Source organism: Mustela erminea, chromosome 17 (genome assembly GCF_009829155.1).
Source record: "Mustela erminea isolate mMusErm1 chromosome 17, mMusErm1.Pri, whole genome shotgun sequence".
NCBI classification, from domain to species: domain Eukaryota; kingdom Metazoa; phylum Chordata; class Mammalia; order Carnivora; family Mustelidae; genus Mustela; species Mustela erminea.
Genome location: NC_045630.1, coordinates 3,764,248 through 3,786,325, shown reverse-complemented (window position 1 = coordinate 3,786,325; position 22,078 = coordinate 3,764,248). Strand labels below are relative to the sequence as shown.

The 22,078-nt window shown below is 42.5% G+C and overlaps 1 protein-coding gene across 7 annotated transcripts in view; it reads right to left on the bottom strand.

Annotated features, from left to right (window-relative positions):
- Positions 1–22,078, bottom strand: part of DNM3 (dynamin 3) — a 535,131-nt gene that overhangs the window by 325,087 nt on the left and 187,966 nt on the right. For all 7 annotated transcript variants that reach the window (XM_032317383.1, XM_032317386.1, XM_032317388.1 and 4 more), the window contains exons 5-10: positions 16,936–17,034; positions 16,194–16,354; positions 11,603–11,745; positions 8,460–8,595; positions 5,654–5,721; positions 1,635–1,773 (exon numbers count right to left, since the gene is read on the bottom strand). In XM_032317383.1, coding sequence (XP_032173274.1) covers positions 1,635–1,773; positions 5,654–5,721; positions 8,460–8,595; positions 11,603–11,745; positions 16,194–16,354; positions 16,936–17,034 — 746 coding nt within the window. The remainder of the gene's footprint in view (positions 1–1,634; positions 1,774–5,653; positions 5,722–8,459; positions 8,596–11,602; positions 11,746–16,193; positions 16,355–16,935; positions 17,035–22,078) is intronic.

The window sequence follows — 22,078 nt, the reverse complement described above, 5'->3', positions numbered from 1 at the left end:
AACTGGCTCACCGGGCTTGAGGACACCACACAATGGGCCCTTTGGAGAAAGACAGCTTTCCCGGTGGGAACAGGAGCCTGGGGACAATGTCAGGGGAAGCTTTTGGCTGAAAACATCCAAGGGCTGAGGGTGATGATCACGTGGCCAGTGAGGAGAGCTTTAACTATCCAGGTGGCCAGAGTGACTGCATGTTGAGCCACAGGCAAGGACAAATACGACTGTGAAGATGATCAAGGGGCTCCGCGTTTTCAAGTGGAGAGCTGCTGTAAAGCCTGCGGGTTTTTCTTCTCCACGTGCATCCTCTTCCCTTTCCTCAGTTCCTTAACTCTTACAGCTTTTCTCATTTTGGAGGAAAGAAACTAGGACAGTAAGGAACAAGGTAGAAGAAGAAGAAGGGTCTAGAGAAAAAGTCTGAGGCTCCAGAGCCACTTGCGGGCCCCGAGCTATCCCCTGCTTCTCTCCTCGTCTTTCAGCACTGGCCCCCCCGGCTTTAGCCGGCCCGCCTCCCTCACTACTTCCACCTTCCTTCCTCTGAATTTTCTTGCCAGGTAACTGGAAACTAAATTCGTATTTATCTACATTATCTGTCTTTCTTCCTTCCCACTGGCTCTTCAGGGAGTTTACTTGTAGTAACCATACAGAAAGGTCAGGGTAACAAAGCCTACAAAACCAGAACAATCTCTACTTTCAAGAAATTAAGGACCAGTGCTGCGGCCATGGGGCTAAGCCTGTCCTATCCTAAACATCATCACAGACTCCCTTCTTACAGTTTCTAACACAGGGTATCCCCTTTCATGCCCCACAGAATGGCTGGAATCCAGCACCATACCTGCGCGTTCCTCAGTGATGAGTCCCCCACGGGGGAAGTCTCTCCCCCACTACTCTAGGTCATAGATTCAACAAATATCACCAAGTAAAGCGTATCGGACACTACTAAAATGGCCATTTATAGACCAGTGAGCATTGCCTGAGCACTTGCTGTGGTTAGTCAGTGTGCTAAGTGCCCCATCATCTTGTTGCGTCCTCACGGAGGTAGAATTGTTATTATCACCTTCTTTTCACGAGGAAATTGACAAGACTAGAAGGGATAAAGTCTGATACTCAAGGTCACTCAGAATGTAAGTAGCAGAACCAGGATTTGAATCTGGGTGACTGGACCTCAGAGCCTGCGGTCTTTATTACCACATTACACTGCTGCTTCCCAAAATGTCCGCGTTCAAATGGAATTCGTTGGAAATTCAGATGAATGTTTTTACGATATACACAATATCGATGTTTCCCTCCCCCTGACGATTATCCCCATCCATACACCATAAGAAAAATTAGCTTAGGGCATTTACCTAATTGTTCTAATGTTTACCTGTTTAAGACAATAAGGGAAAAAATTAGCTGACCAAAATATACTCTTTCTGGTTTAAGCAACCCTGTTTGGCACTGGGTGGCAAAAGACAACATCTCTGCCCATCTACCATGAAAGCAATCCCTACTCAGTAACTTTCCGCAATCCTTCCCCTTGGGCAAACATACTACCTTTTACAACAAATGAGGGGTCAGGGAAAGAGGCACGCAGCAGGGTAGGAAAGATGGGTAAACCAAAAAGTTAATTGTTGGAAAGTTAAATAACTCAAGCTTACTTTTTTGGTACACTTCTTGACGGTGTTGATTAATTCTTGTATGACCAGATCTACACTCTTCAAGGAAGGTCCTTTCAGTTTTACGATTTGCTTTTTGACTATTGCTTCAAATGCCATGTCTGGAGTAAACAACCCTGTCCTGAAATATAAGGAAGAAAGCAGGACATTAGATTTTTTAAAATTAAGTAATATCCAATGCTTTTTTGAAAAGGGTTTTCATTGACATGCCACCTAAAGCAAGCATGTAATACCCAAGTTTAAAAGTTACACAGTGATTTATTCCACCACCAGTATCATTTGTTATTACAGAGGTACAAGTGACAATATTTTCCCTACTACTATTCCATAATAGATTTCATTCTCTAGATGATTAGCTTTACCTAAAAACAGTTCCCAAAAGGTTTTCGGGCCTGGAATGATATAACCTGTAACTAATGTTTACCTGTGATTCACCTCATATCACTGTTTCCCAGCAGTAAAAGCAACGCCACGATAAAAATGATGTCCTGTGGCTTCACTGATTTGTGGAGCATAACAACTAGCGTGGAGGACGAGGGGAGACGGAGAGAAGGGAGTTGGGGGAAATTGGAAGGGGAGGTGAACCATGAGAGACTATGGACTCTGAAAAACAATCTGAGGGGTTTGAAGGGGTGGGGGGTGGGAGGTTGGGGGAACCAGGTGGTGGGTATTGGAGAGGGCACGGATTGCATGGAGCACTGGGTGTGGTGCAAAAATAATGAATACTGTTACACTGAAAAAAATAAAAATAAAAATAAATTTTTTAAAAAATGATGTCCTTAATTTCCATTTCTATATCTAAAGAATTCCAAAAGCTACCCCCTCTTGTCATTCACAGAGCAGAAAACAGTCCTCATTTTGTCAACACCGAAATAGTCGTGTTCCTGACTCCGCAATCTCTTCTTTCCAGGAGAGCTGTATTATAGTGAGCTCAGTGGCTCCCGGTCTGAGGTCCTGGGGTGCCAGAGGCAAAGGAAGACAGCGGAGTGGAACTAGATTGGGACCCAGGATGCCTACATTGTGAGTTTACAAAAATAATGAACGATAACCAAAATAGGAAGTGTCTTTTCACCTGGCTAGAATTAATTCAAACTGGTGCCATAACAAAGCTTTCGTCATGCTGGGCAGGGGCTCAAGAAAGCAGGGGTGGGGGGGTGGTGAAAGAGAGAGAGAGAGAGAGAGAAAGGTTTTTAAAAAAGTGAAAAAGAAGAGATAAAAAGTGAAAAAATGATTACATCTAAATAAAAGGCCAGTGGAGAACAGCTACCGTCAGAGGGACCATGAACCCCGCGGACCCTCGTGGCCCGTAGGCCCCAGACCTGGTGCCTGATCCTTCCCACCCCGAGGCCCTTCTCCCGCCTCTTCTCCTCCTCCTTCAACTTCGCTCCTTCACCGCTCAACTCTGCGGGGCCTCCTGTAGGAAATTTCTTTCATACTTCCCTTCCAGCAGCTTTATTCTAGTTCCTTCTCGTCATGTCCTTCGGCGGCAGCCTACACGCGCCCCTCTGTCTCACCGTAGTGATCGTACCGTATTAGAACACGCAGTCTCTCCACCTTGGACGCAGAACGGATCCACACTGTTGGGGCTAACACTAGAAATCTCCCTGTCTGACCCTGACCTTCCACTTCAGTTATTTGACTCCTCTCTTCCAGGCACCCCATGTCTCGGCCAAACCCAACCACTGGCCCTTCCACAAACACACTCACACTAACGTTTTCTGTCTGCGCCTCTGTCCATGAGGTTCACTTCGCCCTCCCCACACTTTCAGCCCGTCCAAGTCCCACCTGTGCCTCAAAGCCCAGATCAAAAGCAGCCACTTCCTCCAGCTCGCCTTCTCCGGTCCCGCCACGGACAAGGTCTTCCTTCTCTGAACCCCAACATCCTATTTTGCATTGCGGTGGTCTGAGCATGCCCGTCCCATTACTACCCTGGTAGAAAGGTCATTCCTGCATTTATCTTTGCTCGCCCCACAAGGATGGTCTTCCTCCCTTGCTCCCCACTGGCACGAGGTGCCTACAGAGCAAAGGATGATTAGGTCCGCAGGGGACAAAGATGGCTTCTGTTACTCAAATATCTAACAATCAACCAGAAACAAAACGTTTCCTATTAAGTGTCTTTAAGAGCCTAAGCACTCACGCCATAAGTATGTCTTATTCTCAGGACACTGTGCCCTTCTTATCATCTTACAGGCAAATTAATTCCAGAATAATAAATAACAACCCATCTCTTCTTTTGGTATGCATGTAAGTCAGAAATCTTCAGAACGGAATTACTGAGCTTTTGCAATTACATTCAGCAAAAATGTATCTGGTAAGTTTTAAAAGCCAAGTAAAAATACTGTATTTTACTTTTACAGTAAAGTAAGTCCATAAAAAATGCTTCCTGACCCAAAAAATGTGATTTGGTTTCACAGCACTCATCAGACGGACATGTTTGAATACCAGCCATGCCCAGCTCAAGAGCAAGACACAGTTTCTTTTTTTTTTTTTTTTAAAGATTTTATTTATTTATTTGACAGAGAGAGATCACAAGTAGACAGAGAGGCAGGCAGAGAGAGGAGGAAGCAGGCTCCTCGCTGAGCAGAGAGCCCGATGCGGGACTCGATCCCAGGACCCTGAGATCATGACCTGAGCCGAAGGCAGCGGCTTAACCCACTGAGCCACCCAGGCGCCCCAAGACACAGTTTCTATACTGAATGTATCCGAGATTCGGGGGAGACAGAATAGAATAAATAGGGAACTTAGAAATCCTACTGACAGTCAGAAAAAGACTGGATTTGGTTACAGAAGGTTTTCTCCCCTTTACTTTGTGAATGTGTGTTGACCTATCCTATTTGCAACACGCAGAGCAGGCTGTGTGAATGTTAAGAGGAGAGAGATTTAAATGTCATAACTCCTTTCACGTGTACACTCAGCGTCAAACTTTGCCCTCTCAGGCTCTGCTCCCAAAATACTCTTGTCTTGACCTGTGGCAGAAGCCAAGGTACAGTGGCCAACAGACAGGGGACGCCTCCTCCAGGGAAGATCACCTATGAAGTAGGCAACCTAAGGTCAGTGCCTTAAATTCAGGACATTCAATACAAGCTCCATTAAATTCTGTTCCTGAACTCAAGAAATGTGTGTTTTAAGTTCATTTTTTTCTTACCATAAGTGCTTTAAAGAAAGTAAATGAGCAGTGGGTGTTCTACACAATGAATCACAGAATGCTACATCAGAAACTAATGAGGTACTGTATGGTGACTAACATAACATAGTAAAAAAAGAAAAAGTCAATCAGAATGCCCCCATTTTATACAAGGGAAAATTCACACAAATTTCCTCCCAAAGGACAAGCTCCCCTGGCAGCCTCACGCCCACTGCTCTCCTGTCCGGTGAAGTGCGTGACTCTGCGCTCCACGAGCCCCTCCTGCGCCTCCCCACCCACGGGCCTTGGCTCACACTAATCCTTCCGCCTCAAGCCCTTTCTCTCATCCTCTCCCCTCAACGATTCCCAGCCTCTCGTGTCTCGCACACACACACGCGCGTGTAAACACACAGCACACCGTCGCCTGTTGAAATGGTTCTCGTTCTCTCTGCAGGCAAGGTTCAACTCAAAGGTCACCACCTGCATTCGTCTTTCCCAATCTTCCTCCCCAACTGCCGCCGAAATTTCTCTGCCGTGTCTCTGGGTAAGGAAGGATTCCTCATGCGCAGGTCAGGCCTCCGTCAAAACGCAAGGCTCTGGAGAACAGGGTCCTGCTCACTGGCAAGTTCCTAGCTGCACAGAGCAGTGCTCTGAGCGCAGGAAGTGTTTCTCCTTTTTTTTAATTGAAAAGGTTTCTTTTGCGAGTATGACAATACAGGAAATTACCATTAAACTCAAGTGAGAGTCTCCTATTTCTTCTTCCCACCTCCATGCTCTACCCTGCTCTGATGATGAAAGGCTACTTCACCAGCCACTTATAAACATTAATTTTCTTGTAGTAGTCTGAACCAAGACAAGAAAAATGTGAATCACTTGCCTGATACCATGAATGTTTTTGATTGCGTAGCTTATTTCTCTTCGCAACTCCTTCTCGTTGAACTCCATCTGCAGATACAAAACGAGCCACAGTCATGACACGTAATTCCTTTGAATAACAATATTGTTGAATATTAAAAAATGAGAAGAACTTGACTTCGTTATTAATAAATGGATACTCATGTCTTTCCTAACCTAAACCCAGATGGTCAAAACATCTGTTTATATAAAGTTCAAGGCAACACAGAACATTGGGGATTTCTGGGAGTTTTCGTGTAGTGGATTTTAACTCTACTACAGACAGGCGCGCTGTGCATAAAGGATGCCTTCTGGACATAAATCTGGCCATTCACTTGAAATACACAATTCTCCATTCTTCTGCTGCATGTAGTGAATGTATTCAGAGACAAATGCATAAATAAGAGTGTCGCCTGACATGCAACAGTGGTCCAGCTGTGCTCAGACTAACAATGGCTGTCTTTTCTCTCTGGCCACTTTAACCACCTGCATTCAAGGCCTCTTTACGAGAGGAAATTAATAATATTTTACCAATCCAACGCAGGATGGATGACTGCATAAAAACTTCCCAGAAGTTCTAGGTACTTTAAAGCTATTTGGAATTAGGATCAAAATGTCATGGAGCTTAGACCTAAAAAGGTATCAAGAGCACAGCTGGTTCAGCCCCTGACTTCTGAGATCTGGCCCCTCCAGTATCACTGTCTATGCACCTCCGCTCTCACACTTCATACTGTAGAACAATTAATTGCTTTAGTTTCCTGCCCACACCCTGTGGGCCACAGCTCAGCTTTTACTGTTCCTCCTTCTTGATCTGGAACAAGCCCAGGCCCCAACACCCTCCCTCGAGCCCCTCCTGCTTGACTAGCTGCTCATCCTTCTAAACCCAGCTCAGAAGCCAGGCTCCCTCACGCACTCAGGCTGGGATTCGGGTCCGTGGGCTGTGTTTCCATAGCACCCTGTGCTGAAATTTATCACTTTACCTAGCACATTTTAATGAAACTATCTGTTTACCCATTCACCTCCCACACCAAGACATAAGCACCCTCCTCTGTATGTGAAGCAAGGAGCAGAGTCCCTAATACTCCTTGGCCACATAATCGGTAAGCCAACCTAAGCAGAGCCAAAATAAAACTCTACACAAACTCAGCTTTTGCTCAGTTTCCCTCATCTAATAGCCAATAGCCACTAGCATTTGCTGCCGTACAAACCAAAGCCTTAGGAGTCATCTTGAATTTTCTTTCTTGTATCCCCCATATCAATCCAAGCCCTACTGACCCACAGACCCAACCACTGTCTCCATCTTCTCTTCTGGGGCATCTTTACTGCGAAGCTAAGTTCAGGGCTTCTCTCTTAACAGAAACACCTTCCAAACCCTATGCCTAACTGTGTGTTTGTAATTTTGCATTCTTCTTCTTTAAGTCTGCCCCTCCCGACTGTATAAATTTTAGGGCCCATGGAAAGTGGGTTCACTCCTGCTCTGGCCCTATTGTTTAACTCACCTTGTGTCCCTGAATCAACTCTTGCCCCTCTAGGATCCAGTCTGCAGAGTGTTCTTTTAAAATCATCCACCAAATCAGGCCACAACTTCTCTTAAAACTCTCCTCTAACTTCTCATGAGTATATGTGAACACCTCAGCGAACCGGAAAGGCCCTGCATTAACTGGGCATCCCTGCTCTGAATGCACAGCGTACCCCTCTCCCCCTTCATCTGCTCTGCACCAGCCTCGTCTGTTCTCTACCCACGGTACAGACACTTGTGCAGGGCCCCACCCTCGGCTGCTTACCTTGAACGACCCTCTTCCCCAAGGTCCTCACCCTGACCTCTTCATGCGATTCTGGTCAAGCTTTCAATGTCCGCTACTCAGAGGGACCTTGTCTGAAACACTCTATCAAAAGGCTCACGGGGCGCCTGGGTGGCTCAGTGGGTTAAGCCTCTGCTTTCGGCTCAGGTCATGGTCTCAGGGTCCTGGGATCGAGCCTCGCATCGGGCTCTCTGCTCAGCAGGGAGCCTGCTTCCCCTCCTCTCTTCCTGCTGCTCTGCCTACTTGTGATCTCTCTCTCTCTGTTAAATAAATAAATAAAATCTTTCAAAAAAAAAAAAAAAAAGTGGCTCACTTGGGGCACCTGGATGGCACAGACAGTTAAGCATCTGACCCTTGGTTTCAGTTCCAGTCATGATTTCAGGGTCCTGGGATTAAGCCCCTCATAGGACTCTGCACTCAGCAGGGAGCCTGCTTGAGATTCTCTCTCTCCCTCTTCCTCTGCCCCTCCCACTCCTGCTGTCTCTCCCTCTCTCTCTCTAACAAATAAACCTTAAAGAAAAAAAAAAAAGTGGTTCACTCAACCCCTCTGGCTAACATTATGTTACATAATGACATTTGGTATTTTCTTTGTCTATTTGTAAAATTCTCTGCCTAACCCCACCAGACAGTGCCTCTGTCTTCATCAGTGGCACCTGGAAGTTTGGCACAGAACAGGTATTCAAGAAATATTTTCAAATTAATTAGACAACAAATAAACTTCATAGGAACTCAATTAGCATTTGGTGAAATAATTTGAAATGTTGTTAGACCCCGTTAAATAAATAAAACCAGAACCATCAGAAAATATTTCTCTCCTAAATTTCATCACCTGAGCATGAAGATTTTTACTCAAAGACCTGTCTGAGTCCTATATCACTCCCATGACGTTTCAGAGTTAACTGTTACATGACGTTTCACAGTTACAGAGACCAGGACATGGAAATGAAATGAAGTGAAAAGAGGGAAAAAATAACTTTTGGCACAAACCTTGACTATCTCAAAAGGAAAGCGTTCATGAAATATACGATTGATTTTAGCCCCTCCCGAGAGCTCCAGGGTATCTACTTGGTCCCCTGACCCTTCGATTCTCTTCTCGAAGTCCACAGCAAACTGCTGAACCATCCTGTAATTGTGAAAGAGAAGGGAGTTCAAGCTACAGTCATAAGGCTTTGTATCTCTCATTTTAATTTACTACGCGAGCCCTTAGAATCCTTTTCCGAGTGTTCTTAGTGGCACCTACTGGCAGGATGAACAGTGCGCACCATGCAGCACTCAAAAGTGTAATTATAGGACATACATGTTACTAAGATTTATCTTAGGCAGTTAATTAAAACACATATCATAAGTATCTGTGTCATTCAGTGCATTCTGTCCATTTAGTTGAAACCATAAAGTGGTATTTTAAAATATTTCAATTAGGAATTAAAATTAAACAATGAAACTGGACAGAGAAGAGTCAAAACGCTCCTCGGTTCCTATGAGCTCACACTCACCTAGTGTGTCAACCCCTCCCTCCTGCTCTGCCTGCTTCCCCCGGCCCTGCCCCCAGCATCACAGACAAGCAAACTGGGGACCCCCACTCCCCTCTCCAACTAGCTCTAGCCTTGTTTTTCCATGATTTCTCACAACTGGGTAATAAAACTCCTTAACCCATCACACAAGGTTCTCCGTGGTCTGGCCCTGGATGCTCCGTCTGTCACCCCTCACCCCCATTCACCCTCCGGCCAACCAGAAAGAAGCCATCCGCAGTCCCCTACGTGCACCACGCCTCTGTGCTTCTCCACTGTTTCTGCTCAGAACGCCATTCTTTCTGCGCCCTGCTTGCCTGGCTAATTCTTATCTGCATTCGAGACTCGTTAAAAGCATTACTCATTCCAGGAAGCTTTCCACGGTCCTGTCTGCCGCCACCACTCAGCGCACCTGGGTCCTTCGGCGCATTTCCCTCGGTCCTCCAGCTTCCAGGCAGCGCAGCACTTGGCGGGGTCCACCACCCTCGTTCCCCGAAGGGCAAGCGCCACACACTTTATTTCCCTGCTGCCCCCACCCCCCGCCCCGGCCAATATAGGAGAGGTACTCAGTAACTTCAACGAAGGAATGAGTTACCTTAAGGTGGTTGGTAAAAACCAAAGAGATAAATAACAGGGAGAAAAGAACAACCTACTTGCATGTTCGACTGCTAGATGTAGAAATTCTAATTTTGGCACGCTGATACTACTTTCAAATTTGAAAGTCAACAGAAAAAAATTCAAACCATCTAAGACTCGTATCTTTTATTCTCTTTCATCAAAATCGTGGATGAATTACAACGGCAAATCAGGCCAGAAAATCCAGAACACAATTTGATGTAGCTATGTTTATGCATACACCCATGTTCATCTAATTTTTAACCACCTGAGAAGGTAACATACATGAGAAAGCACCGAAACACTGGGAAATTTTAGGAAATTTACCTCCAGCCTACACTCCAGTCCCCGGCCCCACGGAAACGAGCTGCGAACAATTTCATATTATTCTCTTGTCCTCCTCTTCCGCCTGCTACCCTCCCCCCATATGTTAGGTTCTCCTTTTCTCCTTTTCAGAGGAAAAGTATATTTTCCTCTGTGAACTCACAACCTTCCTCACCTGTAACTGCTTCCTCATCTGGCCTCCAACAACAGTTTACACTTCCCAGAAACATAGCATTTATCAGATTTTAACACAGTTAGTTGCTTATATATCTGTCTCCCTTGCTCTACTGTGGCCTCTTCTTGAGGGCAAAAGTCTTAGTCGTCGTTGAATCGCCAGTAGATAGCACAGAGTCAGACACCAAGTCGAACACAAAGAGATGAGAGGCAAGAAGAGAGGCAGGCAGAAAGGAGGGAAGAAAGAAAAAAGAAAGGGACGGAGGGAGAAAGGAAAGAGCTGATCAGCCCCCCCTGCTAGGGAAGAATCCAGATGTGGAAAATTCTGTAATTTAAGTCCAATGGAGTCACAGAGGCAAGCCTAGTATTTGTAAGGAGAGTGGTTTCAGTTGGATGTTACAATGATGACCTAGGCCCTAAACAGAAATAGCTTTCTTTTCTCTGTAACTTGAAGAGTTTTTATAGGAGCATAACCAAAGCCAAGAATAAAAAGGAAAAGATAAACTAGGAAAGAGTTGAATCCAAGAAAAAACCCTTTTCTCTGTATGATTCTATATTTTTAAATGGGAAACATTAGATGTTACATTGAATTTTTACTTACATAATTTGAGCATTTAGAAATAGCTCCACAAAGAAAGGAATTTTGTCATGTATTTTGAACACCAAATTAAGGGCATCTTGATTGCAAGGCTGTACAGGAGGAAAGGGACCGCAAGAGATGGGAAGCATCATCTCTGGAAATGGACTTAGGGCCTCCCAGAATATCAGCTGGGCAGAGGGTCTTCGGTTTGAGAGGGACGGCGGTAAGTTGCAGTACAGGGACAGGACAGATGGAGCTGGAAGGGATGACAAATGGAAGAGAGAAAAGATAGAAGGAGCTGGCAATTCTCTACCAACTCTGCCGTCCTACCCAGGACCTCTCAGGGATACAGAGGAGTAAAAAGATACTTGGCAGTTCTCACATTAGTGTTTTAAAGAGCTACATTAAAATCATTACCAAAAAGGGTAAACGATACTTAAATGTGGCTTTACTGTCCATACTTTAATTATTAAAGCCTTGGGTCTCATTCCGCTGAAAAATGTACACAGCTAAATCACATGAAATCATAGACGTAAGAAGGTAGTAAGTACGAGCGACATCTGTCGAAACAGTTGTACAAGACAGACAACATGTTCGACAAGAGCTTCATCTACTTCTAAAGATTAAGGGCAAACACCCTGCTGAGTTATCACTATGGGTTTGACTCATTTACGGAATCCAATGATACAAGCACAAGGAAACTGGGCATGGGATGGACAGTTGGTTCAATCTATGGTAACAGAGTAAGACTAACAACGATTCTTCAAGAACACAAAAGCCTTGGGGCTGCTATGTAACACACAAAGTCTTGTACACCTTACTTGCTTCTTCTGTTAAACCTAGAAAACAGCACGACGAAGAGACGGAAGCCAAGCAAACAGAAGAATTCGTTTCAGGCGCGGAGCAAGGGGAGGGCGAGAGGGACTCACTGCAGCAAAGCCTTGGTCTTCCTGGTGGGGTCTTCCGGCTTGAAGTTCTTGTAGGCTTCCACTTCGTGCTCGATGGACAGCAGCTGTCCCTGCAGCTTGTTCCTGAAGTTTGGGAGGGTGTCCCGAATGTGGTTGGTAAGTTGCTAAATAAAACAAAACAGAATTGTGTAGCTATAACAGATTAAAGATCAACTCACGAAACAAAAATTGACCTTCCTTGTTTTCCTAATGTTTAAAACTTAGAAATCATGCACGTGTACACATTTGAGAATGACTATGTAGGTCAATCATGAGAAGGAACCCCGGCTCTCTCCTGGCCTTAGGGAGATGCTCCTAACTCTTCAAATGAGGCCCCTTGCTTGGGCTACCCCTTCATGCCGGGCTGGAAATACCCTGTCAAAATGCACTGACGTTATCAGAGACTGCCTAATAACACTAGAGGAGGAACCGAGTTATCTGATCACCTAGACTGCAGAAGGGAGCCTTGGGTTAGAATGCGGTTAGAAATGCAGAAGCTGGAGTTACAGGTGCTGCTGGACGTTTCGGGACCCAAAACTAGTGGAACTTGTAGGTACGTGGCACCTGCTCATGTCCCCTCCATTCTGCAGCTCAGACGGGAGCTTCTGCTTGCCCCGCCTCTCGGCCCCAGTCCAGCGGTGGTGGCTCACTGGCTTACGACTTCGGGAGGGTGCGCTCGAAAGCTCCCTGACCAGCGAAGGAAAGCTCGCTCTCTCGCTCGCTCTGCTCTGGACATCTCTGCTTTACCATCCACTTGGCAATTCCCCTGAGATCGTCTGCTGGCACGTCAAGCTCAGCAGGATGAAAAATTCTCCAAGAGACTGTCTATGAGTACACGCTTAATTAAGAACAAAGGTGGATGTAAACCCAGAATGGCTCGCTCTCTGCCTTCATTCTTTCTATCACAATGCAGTTAAACAAAAGTCTGAACTAAAAGAGAAAAAAAATGGGCGCCTGGGTGGCTCAGTGGGTTAAGCCTCTGCCTTCGGCTCAGGTCATGATCTCAGGGTCCTGGGATCGAGCCCCGCATTGGGCTCTCTGCTCAGCGGGGAGCCTGCTTCCCCCTCTCTCTCTGCCTGCCTCTCTGCCTACTTGTGATTTCTCTCTGTGTGTGTCAAATAAGTAAAATCTTTTAAAAAGAGAGGGAGAGAAAGAAAGAAAGAATACAAAAGATAATCTTCTTGAACTGGTTAAGGAGTAAACTTGAATCAAAAGGAGGAGAATGTAAACTTCACGGAAATACATGAAAAGGAATCATACGTTAAAAGGGGAATAAAAACCCAGACTGACTGCAGAAATCATTCTAAATCACTTTTGTGTTTACTGGAGGTTACCTGACTATATCTATTCACTACAGTTATTTAAATGTAATAGTTCACAACCTTATTAGACCTTTGCCCACAGTTATGACTTATGTTACTTCCCGGCATGCTATGCTATGGCTCTGAAGCAGGAAACAAAAGCATGGGGAGGACGGCATTCCCAGCATCAACCTCACAAACCCCCAAGTTGAAGAGCAACAGTGACCATGAGAAACCAGCGGCTACCTGTCTGCCATGTGAGTGGTAAATGATAAAAACACATGGTTTCCACCTTTTCCTTCTCAGGTATCTCAACAGCAAAAGCAACACTGTGGGCCACTCTTGGCTTTCTGAAACAGTTCTTTCAGAAACTTCGCTTTTGTGACCCTAGTTCCTCTCATTTTTCTCCTAACCTTTCAGATAAACCTTGTAGATCTCCTTTGCCGAGCCATCCCCCTCCACCAGACTTGTAAATAACGATATTCCTTGAATCTGAGTCTTAACCTTCTTCTTTGTTCACTCTCTGTTCCTCCTAAAGTAACCTTATTCCACTCATGGCTTTAATAAATATTCAAGTGCCTGTGGCTACCAATGTGTCATCTACAGACGAGACTTATCTTTCCAGCAGGCACACATATTAGACCATGGACTTGACTCCTCTTAGATGTGCCAATGAAACCTCAGCCTCAGCAAGTCTGAAATCAAACACCTAATCTTGCTTTCGGGATTCTCCATCTCGGTGACTTCATAACAATACGGGAACTCGGAACGTATCCTTGACTTCACGTTTCCATCACCCACCAGAGTTAATCTACCACCAAGTTTTTGATTTTTCCTAAACATTTCTCAATTCTGGTTTTTTTCATCTTCACTGGCCCTAATCAAGACCAAGCTACCATCATTTCCTTTGACTCCTAATTTCTCATGTCTAATCTTCTTATCTGGAACCACCATCATCATTTTTAATCCACAGCTATGATTGTGTAATTCCCCTACTCAGATGCCTTAAATGACTCACTCCCCCTACTCTTAGGATAAGAACAAAAATCTTTAACTTGCCTACAAATATTACAGGATCCAGCCTCTGCCTACTTCTCCAAATTCATCTCATATCTCACTCCCTCATTCACTGCCCTCCAGCCATCATGACTCAAAAATGTCATGTTCTATTCCAGTTTTCACGATAGAAACTGTCCCTCAGGGCCAGAGGTATCAGTGCACATTGAATCAACCATGAAAGTACCCTAGTTTCAAACAGTATGAGGTCCCTGAAGCAATAAAAAAGAAACTGATTATCCAAGAAACGAGAGCTCTTCAGTACAAAATCCATTCAGTTTTCAGTCAACCAGAATCCAGTCATTTCATAATGTAGGGGTCATTTGTATGACCAAATGGCCAGTCACATTCTTTCTACTTTTCTAGCAGTCACAACCTAATTTATTTCCATCTCTATCTTCCTAATCATCTTAGTGATTTTTCCCTAAGAATTTTTCAGTTTGTGTTTTTCTTAGACCTATACAGGCATGAAAGCAGTAATCAACAAAACTACATATATTGGTAGAATATTACGGTCTTCGTGTGGCAAACCAGTGTTCCTTCTCTAAAATATATTCATGTTTGTGAAAGGACACAACCATAGCACCATGTCATGGCTTTTAAATACTCATCTACCCTTAATTAAAAAGAACAAACTTGGAGGGTGTGTGCACTGGTGAGTGCTGTGAAGTGTGTAAACCTGGCGATTCACAGACCTGTACCCCGGGGTCTAATAATACATTATATGTTAATAAAAAATTATTTAAAAAATTAAATTAAAAATTATAAACAAATAAAGAAAGAAAAGAAAAAAAAAAGAACAAACTTTACATGAGTCTGCATTATGTCACTTAAAATAGAAGTACCCCTGCTTTCTTATTTTCTAAAACTTCTTCCATTGCTCTGCCTAAAGGCTTCAGGTCCAATGTCACAAGTAGCCTGCTACGTTGTTAATCTCTACTGATACCTTCTAGGAGCAAACAGTCAGGACATTCAATACCGATCTGATTGGTTGACTGTTAAAGTTTATAAATAAAAGTTAAAGCGTATCTTATGATTCTATTTGTGAGAAAAGCTGTTCACCACATGAGTCAATACGATCACAACTCAGGGAGTGGCCCGACATACCCTGAGGATGATGCTTAACTTCCCTAGGAGATGGAAAATATGTAGCCAAGTAAGGGCACTGGGGTTTTATTCAAGAAGGGTGTAAGTGCACGGAATGTGAGAAGATGGAGGCCCAGGTCCATCCATGTGGGGAAAGGGGTCAGCCGGAAAAACTTAGATGAATGCAGACCAATGACTGCTTATAAGGCTTTGTTATTTTAAAAAATTTAAATGAAGGAACAAATTGATTCTAAACAAAACCATAAAGAAATTTTAAAAAGAAATCTAACCTAAACATTACAGATTGACATTTTCAAAACAGATCCCAAGAAATCAAACTTTCAGAGATTTACAACGATAATTTCTTTTTTTTTAAAGATTATTTATTTATTTATTTGAATGAGAGAGAGAGAGAGACAGCTAGAGACAGAACACAAGCAGGAGGAATAGGAGACGGAAAAACAGGCTCCCCATTGAGCAGGGAGCCCAACTCGGGGCTCATTCCAGGACCCTGGGATCACAACCTGAGCCGAAGGCAGATGCTTAGCAACTGGGCCACCCAGTCTGTCGCCCCTAATTACTTTCTTTCTTTCTTTCTTTCTTTCTTTCTTTTTTTCATGATTTTTAAAAATATTTTATTTATTTATTTGACGGATGGAGAGAGATCACAAGTAGGCAGAGGCAGGCAGAGAGAGAGAGAGGGAGGCAGGCTCCTCCCTGAGCGGAGAGCACGATGGGGGGTTCAATCCCAGGACCCTGGGATCATGACCTGAGCCGAAGGCAGAAGCTTTAACACACTAAGCCACCCAGGCACCCTCAGGCACCCCTAATTTCTTAAGATGACTACATCTTGTGAGTAAAATGGGTGCTGATACATATACCCTTATTCACTGTTCTTAAAGAAGTGTATTTCTGCTCTGAGCAGTGTACTTTCAGTATCATTAAATAGATTCTGCTCACTGAGAATAGTAACAGTGTGCAACTAAGTACTCACATTCACTTTTTAATTCCTATCATTAAAGCAGAATGTCTTAATTTGGAAACAATAAATATTAAAATGAGACATATGAATTCCAACAGTCCCTTCCACATTTCGTAATTGTTCCTGTTGTTTGAGAAAACGTCTTTACCTGATTAAGGACCTTCTGCAGGTGTGGGGTCCCCATCCGATCAGCAATATGTCGGTAAGCCGGGTGCGAGAGAAAAAACTTCCTTTCGGCCAACATGGCCGCCTTAATGTCCTTCTTCCCATCTATATCCTTCTGGCTTCTGTTGACCACGCCCACATAACCTGAAACGGAGCACATACAATGTGGTTTGGGACACTTGTTCATTTTGGACAGATTTCAAGGCTCTCACCGGGCTGCGAAGAAAAGCAAACTTATCTGTAAGGGCTGAAGAACTGAACCCTTTACAAAACAGTGTGAGACGTCAGTATTTAACAAAGGCCGGCTGAGGGGAGGTGGCTAATGACACTTTAACAGTAACACATTAATGTCTCTTGCCCTAAAAAGCTCTGTGCACTTTAATACAGTGTGTCCCTCTGCAGTATTGTTACATGGTGGGCAAATGAGTAAGTCACGCTTGCAATAGCACAGGGTACATTCATGCAGTCGATGATGCGTATTTATACCCGCCTTCAAACTCCTTCCTTTCCCTGTTTTCTTATTCCTGTTATTTTAAGGAGGAGTTCTCCCTTTGGATCATTTTTAATATACCATTTGGGAACATTATGCCATTCCCGAAAAACTGTAATTAATCATAAATACATTCCGACGGCTGTGAAGGCATAAAACCCAGCTTCCCGTCAGTTTCCCAATCGTTTCTCTGCCACGCCATCGAAGGAGTCCCGTACGGGATGTGATACGTTACCCCTGCGGAGAGGCAGCAGCTTATTCTCTAGAACGTCCCTGGCATCTGTTCCTTCATCCATAAGATCCAGTTTGGTGATGACGCCGATGGTTCTCAACCCTGCATGGAAAACAAACTCAGCATTACACAGCTTGTAGAAGACGAAGCAATTTTAGAGACATGCACGTCCCAATGCTAAACAGCAGGCACTCATATTTCTGCCATTGTTTTGTTCCGCTCTGTCTTACTTTGTTTTCTAGTCCACTGCTACCCCAGTCTGGGGGACTCTGACGGGTGAGAAGGAGAGTTGTAGCATCCATAAGGTGACTTTCACTTCCGGAGAGAAAATAACAAAGAGGTGTATCACCGCCATAATTCTAAATACATGCATTTATTTTTGTACCACGTGTACATGAAAATTATACACGTCACATTTTCCTCCAAGGTACTGGACACAATGTGGGTGCTTTAATTTTTTTATGTATTACCTTATTGTAAATGAATAAACAAGCAAGACCAATGAAGAGAGTGTATCATAAACCAAAGCTTATTAATGATTCGGTTCTAAGCCCTTGACAAACAAATAAGAAGAAGAAACTTAGGCATATGATAGTGTCATCCCCAAAAATAAAGTTTCAAGTCTCACAGCATTCACTGTTCATTAGCAAAAGATAAATGACTTAATGGAACGAAGACCAAACGAAGAATCCTGGTGCTTGGATTCTAGTCTTGAGGCAAGTCACTTAACCCTCTTTCTCTGGGTCTCAGTATTCCTATCTGTAATATAAAGAGTTGGAGACCATAGTCACCAAGATACCTTTCAGTAATAAAACTATATAAAGACTCAGACATTTTATGCAACATATCAGATACCTCGCCTTTGTCCACTGTTTTCTGTATTAGATGAAATGAACAATATTTGCCTAGTGATTCATATTTTTAAGTGCATTTCTTTGGATATGATAAATTAAACACACACCTTTATCTTTTTACCTGAAACCACTCTAAAATGGCTAATATTTATTAGGCCAGCTACGGTTTTTGCATGCTTTATGTCTCTTAAATCATTTGCTCTTAAAAAGGACTCCAACTATTTTTTTTTTAAGATGAGGAAACTGAGGCAGAAAGAGAGATTAAGTAGTTTTTCCAGGGTCATACAAGGGGTGGGTCTAGGCGTCCAGGGCCCATGCTTTTAACCAATACACTGCTTCTTGCAATACAAAGAATTTTAAAAATAAAAAAGGTTTAAATCAAGAAAGCCAAAGAAAATGGGAGGACGGAAGAAAAACGCTGAGACTGTAAGCTCAGAGGGATTACTGCCAACTAAATTGATAGACTAGGGAGAGGAAAACTGCATTCAAGAAAGCCAACAGCCAAAGCCCAGAAGCGGGGTCATTTCCATCACAGCCTCTCGGAAAGGTTCGGGAACACCAATAGCTCTGACGATAATGGGCGGTAGTGGGGGCAGTTGAGGCTGACAACAAGATCGCTGGGCGAAAGCAGTGAGATTTCCATGGATAACATCGCTGGGAGCCGCCCCGGCTCCCCCTGGCAGGAGAGCGCACAGTCTATTCTCTGGAAACACAGAACTATGGAAAACTGCCCTAATGGGCACCTGGCCCAGTCAGAGGGCATCAGGTATTAAAAGAGGGTGATTATGAAATCCCACATACTGAACGGCAAGACCTCTCGGCCCAGTCCAGTTTAAGAAAACGCTGGCTGGTAGAATTTAACCTCCCGAGCAGGAGATTGCAAAAATTCTGTCTGGGTTTATTAACCATTATTAGAGGAAAACACAGATATTAAAATTCAGAGGAACTCCAATTAAGACAGTCCAATAAATCATCCTACTGTGAAGCCTGTAAATCATTTAGTCAAGCACACCCACATAGAGTTTCCTGTTAGTATTTCACTTTTAAATATAAATCAGTAAGTATAGGTTTACCAATTGTTATCATGCAAAATTATTATTATATTAATATAATATAAATATTATTGACTATATTCCCTATAAGTGACTTATTTATTTTAGCATACTGAGATGTATATAATTATAGAATGACCATGTTGTATACCTGAAGCTAATACAATATTGTGTGTCAACTACACTTCAATAAAAAATAAAAATTTAAAAAATTATTTGAAATTTGAATGGATAGCCAAGGAGAGTCTCTGAGACAAAAACAAATAAATATTGTAAAACAGAACTGAAGAAACAAAGATAATACAAAACATAGAAGAAAACTTTATTATTTTTATTAATATCCTCAGAGAGAAACAAGAGGTCACTGCATCCATAGAACAAGAAAAGAATGTCATAAAAGGAAACATTCAAACAAAAGGAATTCTCACTAACAAAATACGAGAGTAGAAATTTTTTAAAAAATATTAGTAGAATGGTCAGGGTACAAAGTTAGAAACTCTTCTGCAAAACAAAAGAAATAGAAGTAAATAATAGAAAAGGAAAACTTGCTTAAATAAACTAGACAAATAGGGGCACCTGGGTAGTTCAGTTGGTTAAGCATCCAACTTTTGGTTTTGGCTCAGGTCATGACCTTGGAGTTGTGAGATCCAGCCCTGTGTTGGGCTCTGTGCCCAGTGTAGAGTCTACTTGAGATTCTGTTTCTCCCTGTCCCTCTCCCCATCCCCTGCTTTCTATCTCACTCTCTCTTTCTCTCAAATAAATAAATCTTAAAAAAAATAATAACTAGAGGGGCGCCTGGGTGGCTCAGTGGGTTATAGCCTCTGCCTTCGGCTCAGGTCATGGTCCCAGGGTCCTGGGATCAAGCCCCACATTGGGCTCTCTGCTTGGCAGGGAGCCTGCTTCCTCCTCTCTCTCTCTGCCTGCCTCTCTGCCTACTTGTAATCTCTATCTGTCAAATAAATAAATAAAATCTTTAAAAAAAAAACACTAGAGAAATGATTTAGAAGATACAATTTCTGAATAACTGGCATTCTATGAAAACAGAAAAGATGAAACAGAAATAGTTGGGGGGCATACTAGTAAAGAAAATATTCTATAAGTGAAAGATTATGTATTGAATAAACCCATCAAGTGTCCAACATAATATGAAGCAGACACACAATATGGCATAGCAGTATAAGATTTCAAAACACTGTGAACAAATCAAAAATCCTAATAAGCTCCCAAAGAAGTTAAGAAAAGAAAGTGACAAAAAAAGGTTTGGAAATCATTATAGTTCAGTCTTCCCAGCAACAAACTGGAAACTAAAATTGAATAGATTGCTGTTTTCAAAATTCTGAGGGAAAACGTTATTTCTAGCCTAGAATTCAAAACTATCGATAAATGTGTCAGTAGAAAAAGATATTTTCAGACCTGCAAAATCTCAAAATATTCTACCTCCTTTTCTCTTTCTTTGGAAACTACTAAAGGATGGGTTCCATCAAACAAGGAAAGCAAACTAACAAAGAAATAGGTAAGAGATCCAGGAAGAAAAAGTTTAATATAACAAAAAAAAAAAAAAAAAAAAAAAAGGAATTTTCAGGATGGTGTAGATCCCAGTACTAGGCCAGAAGAGTCAATATCTATTTGAATGAGAAGACACAGATTACTGAAGAGATGTATTTTCCCACTAAGAAAAAAAAAAAAAATGAAAGTGCTAGAACACCTAATGCCTAAGATTTTTTAAGGTATTAAGAGATTTCAACTCCTAGAGAGGCTGGGAATGCACTGGTGATGGATATTTAGAAGATTATGCAAACAAACAAAAAGACAAGCTATCAACCTCAAAGACAGCAATATCATATAAGAAAGGAAATGTAATCAAAATTTACACAGGGCTCAGCTGCGAATGATATTTTCAGAATTATAATTATTTAAATATAATGTAATTATATTAGTAGAACACAGGAGGGTCCATGTATATATGTAAGGTTAGTATATGTGGCTATAGGAGAAAAAAGACAGCTAAATTCTTCTCTACAGTAGGAAGTCAAAAGTGAAAATCTAAAGATAAAAAATCAAGAAATAGTAGTATGAACAATTTACATAGAAATATGAAAGTAAACACCAAAAGAAAGCTGAAAGTGATAGCCTCTGGAAATTAGTAATCAAGAGTCAGGAGGAATGGGCAAGGGACAGACAGTTTTTGTTAAAAGCCTTTGGGACTGGGGCACCTGGGTGGCTCAGTGGGTTAAAGCCTCTGCCTTAGGCGTGGGTTACGATCTCAGGGTCCTGGGATCAAGCCCCGCATCAGGCTCTCTGCTCAGCAGGGACCCTGCTTCCTCCTCTCTCTCTGCCTGCTTCTCTGCCTACTTGTGATCTCTGTCTGTCAAATAAATAAATAAAATCTTATTTAAAAAAGAAAGAAAGAAAGAAAGAAAGAAAGAAAGAAAGAAAGAAAGAAAGAAAGAAAGAAAGAAAGAAAGGAGCCTTTGGGACTGATTTTTAAGCTGTGTATGTTTATAATATTAATAAAAATAAAAGTTAAATTTTAAAAGTATTTTCTTTTCTACTTCTTTATTTCTACAAAGGCAGAGAGATCTATGATTGATGGTATACCAGAAATAGCAAAGGAGATTATTTTCTTTTCATGTTAATTATACAAATAGGCAGCTTAAAATAATCAATGAACTCCTGCTGGCATACTGGAGACCTACACTGACAAATCTCAAAAAGCCATTGCCTAAGCGATTCAAAGGAAACATGTTTTAAAAGCACTTCATTAGTAACCTAGAGACTCAGATAAAGATAATAATAGAGACCATGTATTGAGTGCTGACTAGGTACTGGGAATAGACTTGAAACAACTCCATGAGATGGGTACTGCTATTTTCTCAATTATGTGGATCAGGAAAATGAGATTTAGAGAGGAAAACATGCTTCCCTAAAAGCACAGCCTGTAGGGTGTGGAATCCAGGCAACCTAATTCCATTTTTAATCCCTATATTTTTCTGCCACCCAATCTCAGCTAGATTCTACAAGTGATGAGGTCTGTTATTTGGCAAGTCAGTTACATCATCTGGGCCTGTTGATCCACATATAGAACCAAAAGATTAACTGGATGTCTCTTTTGAGTCCAGAATTCTGAAAAAGAAAACAACTTCCAGATCTAGAAGAGGTTATATACAATAATAAGTAAAGAGTAATTTAATAAAATTCTTGTCCTCCAACTAAACGGAAAATAAAAATAAAAATAAACCA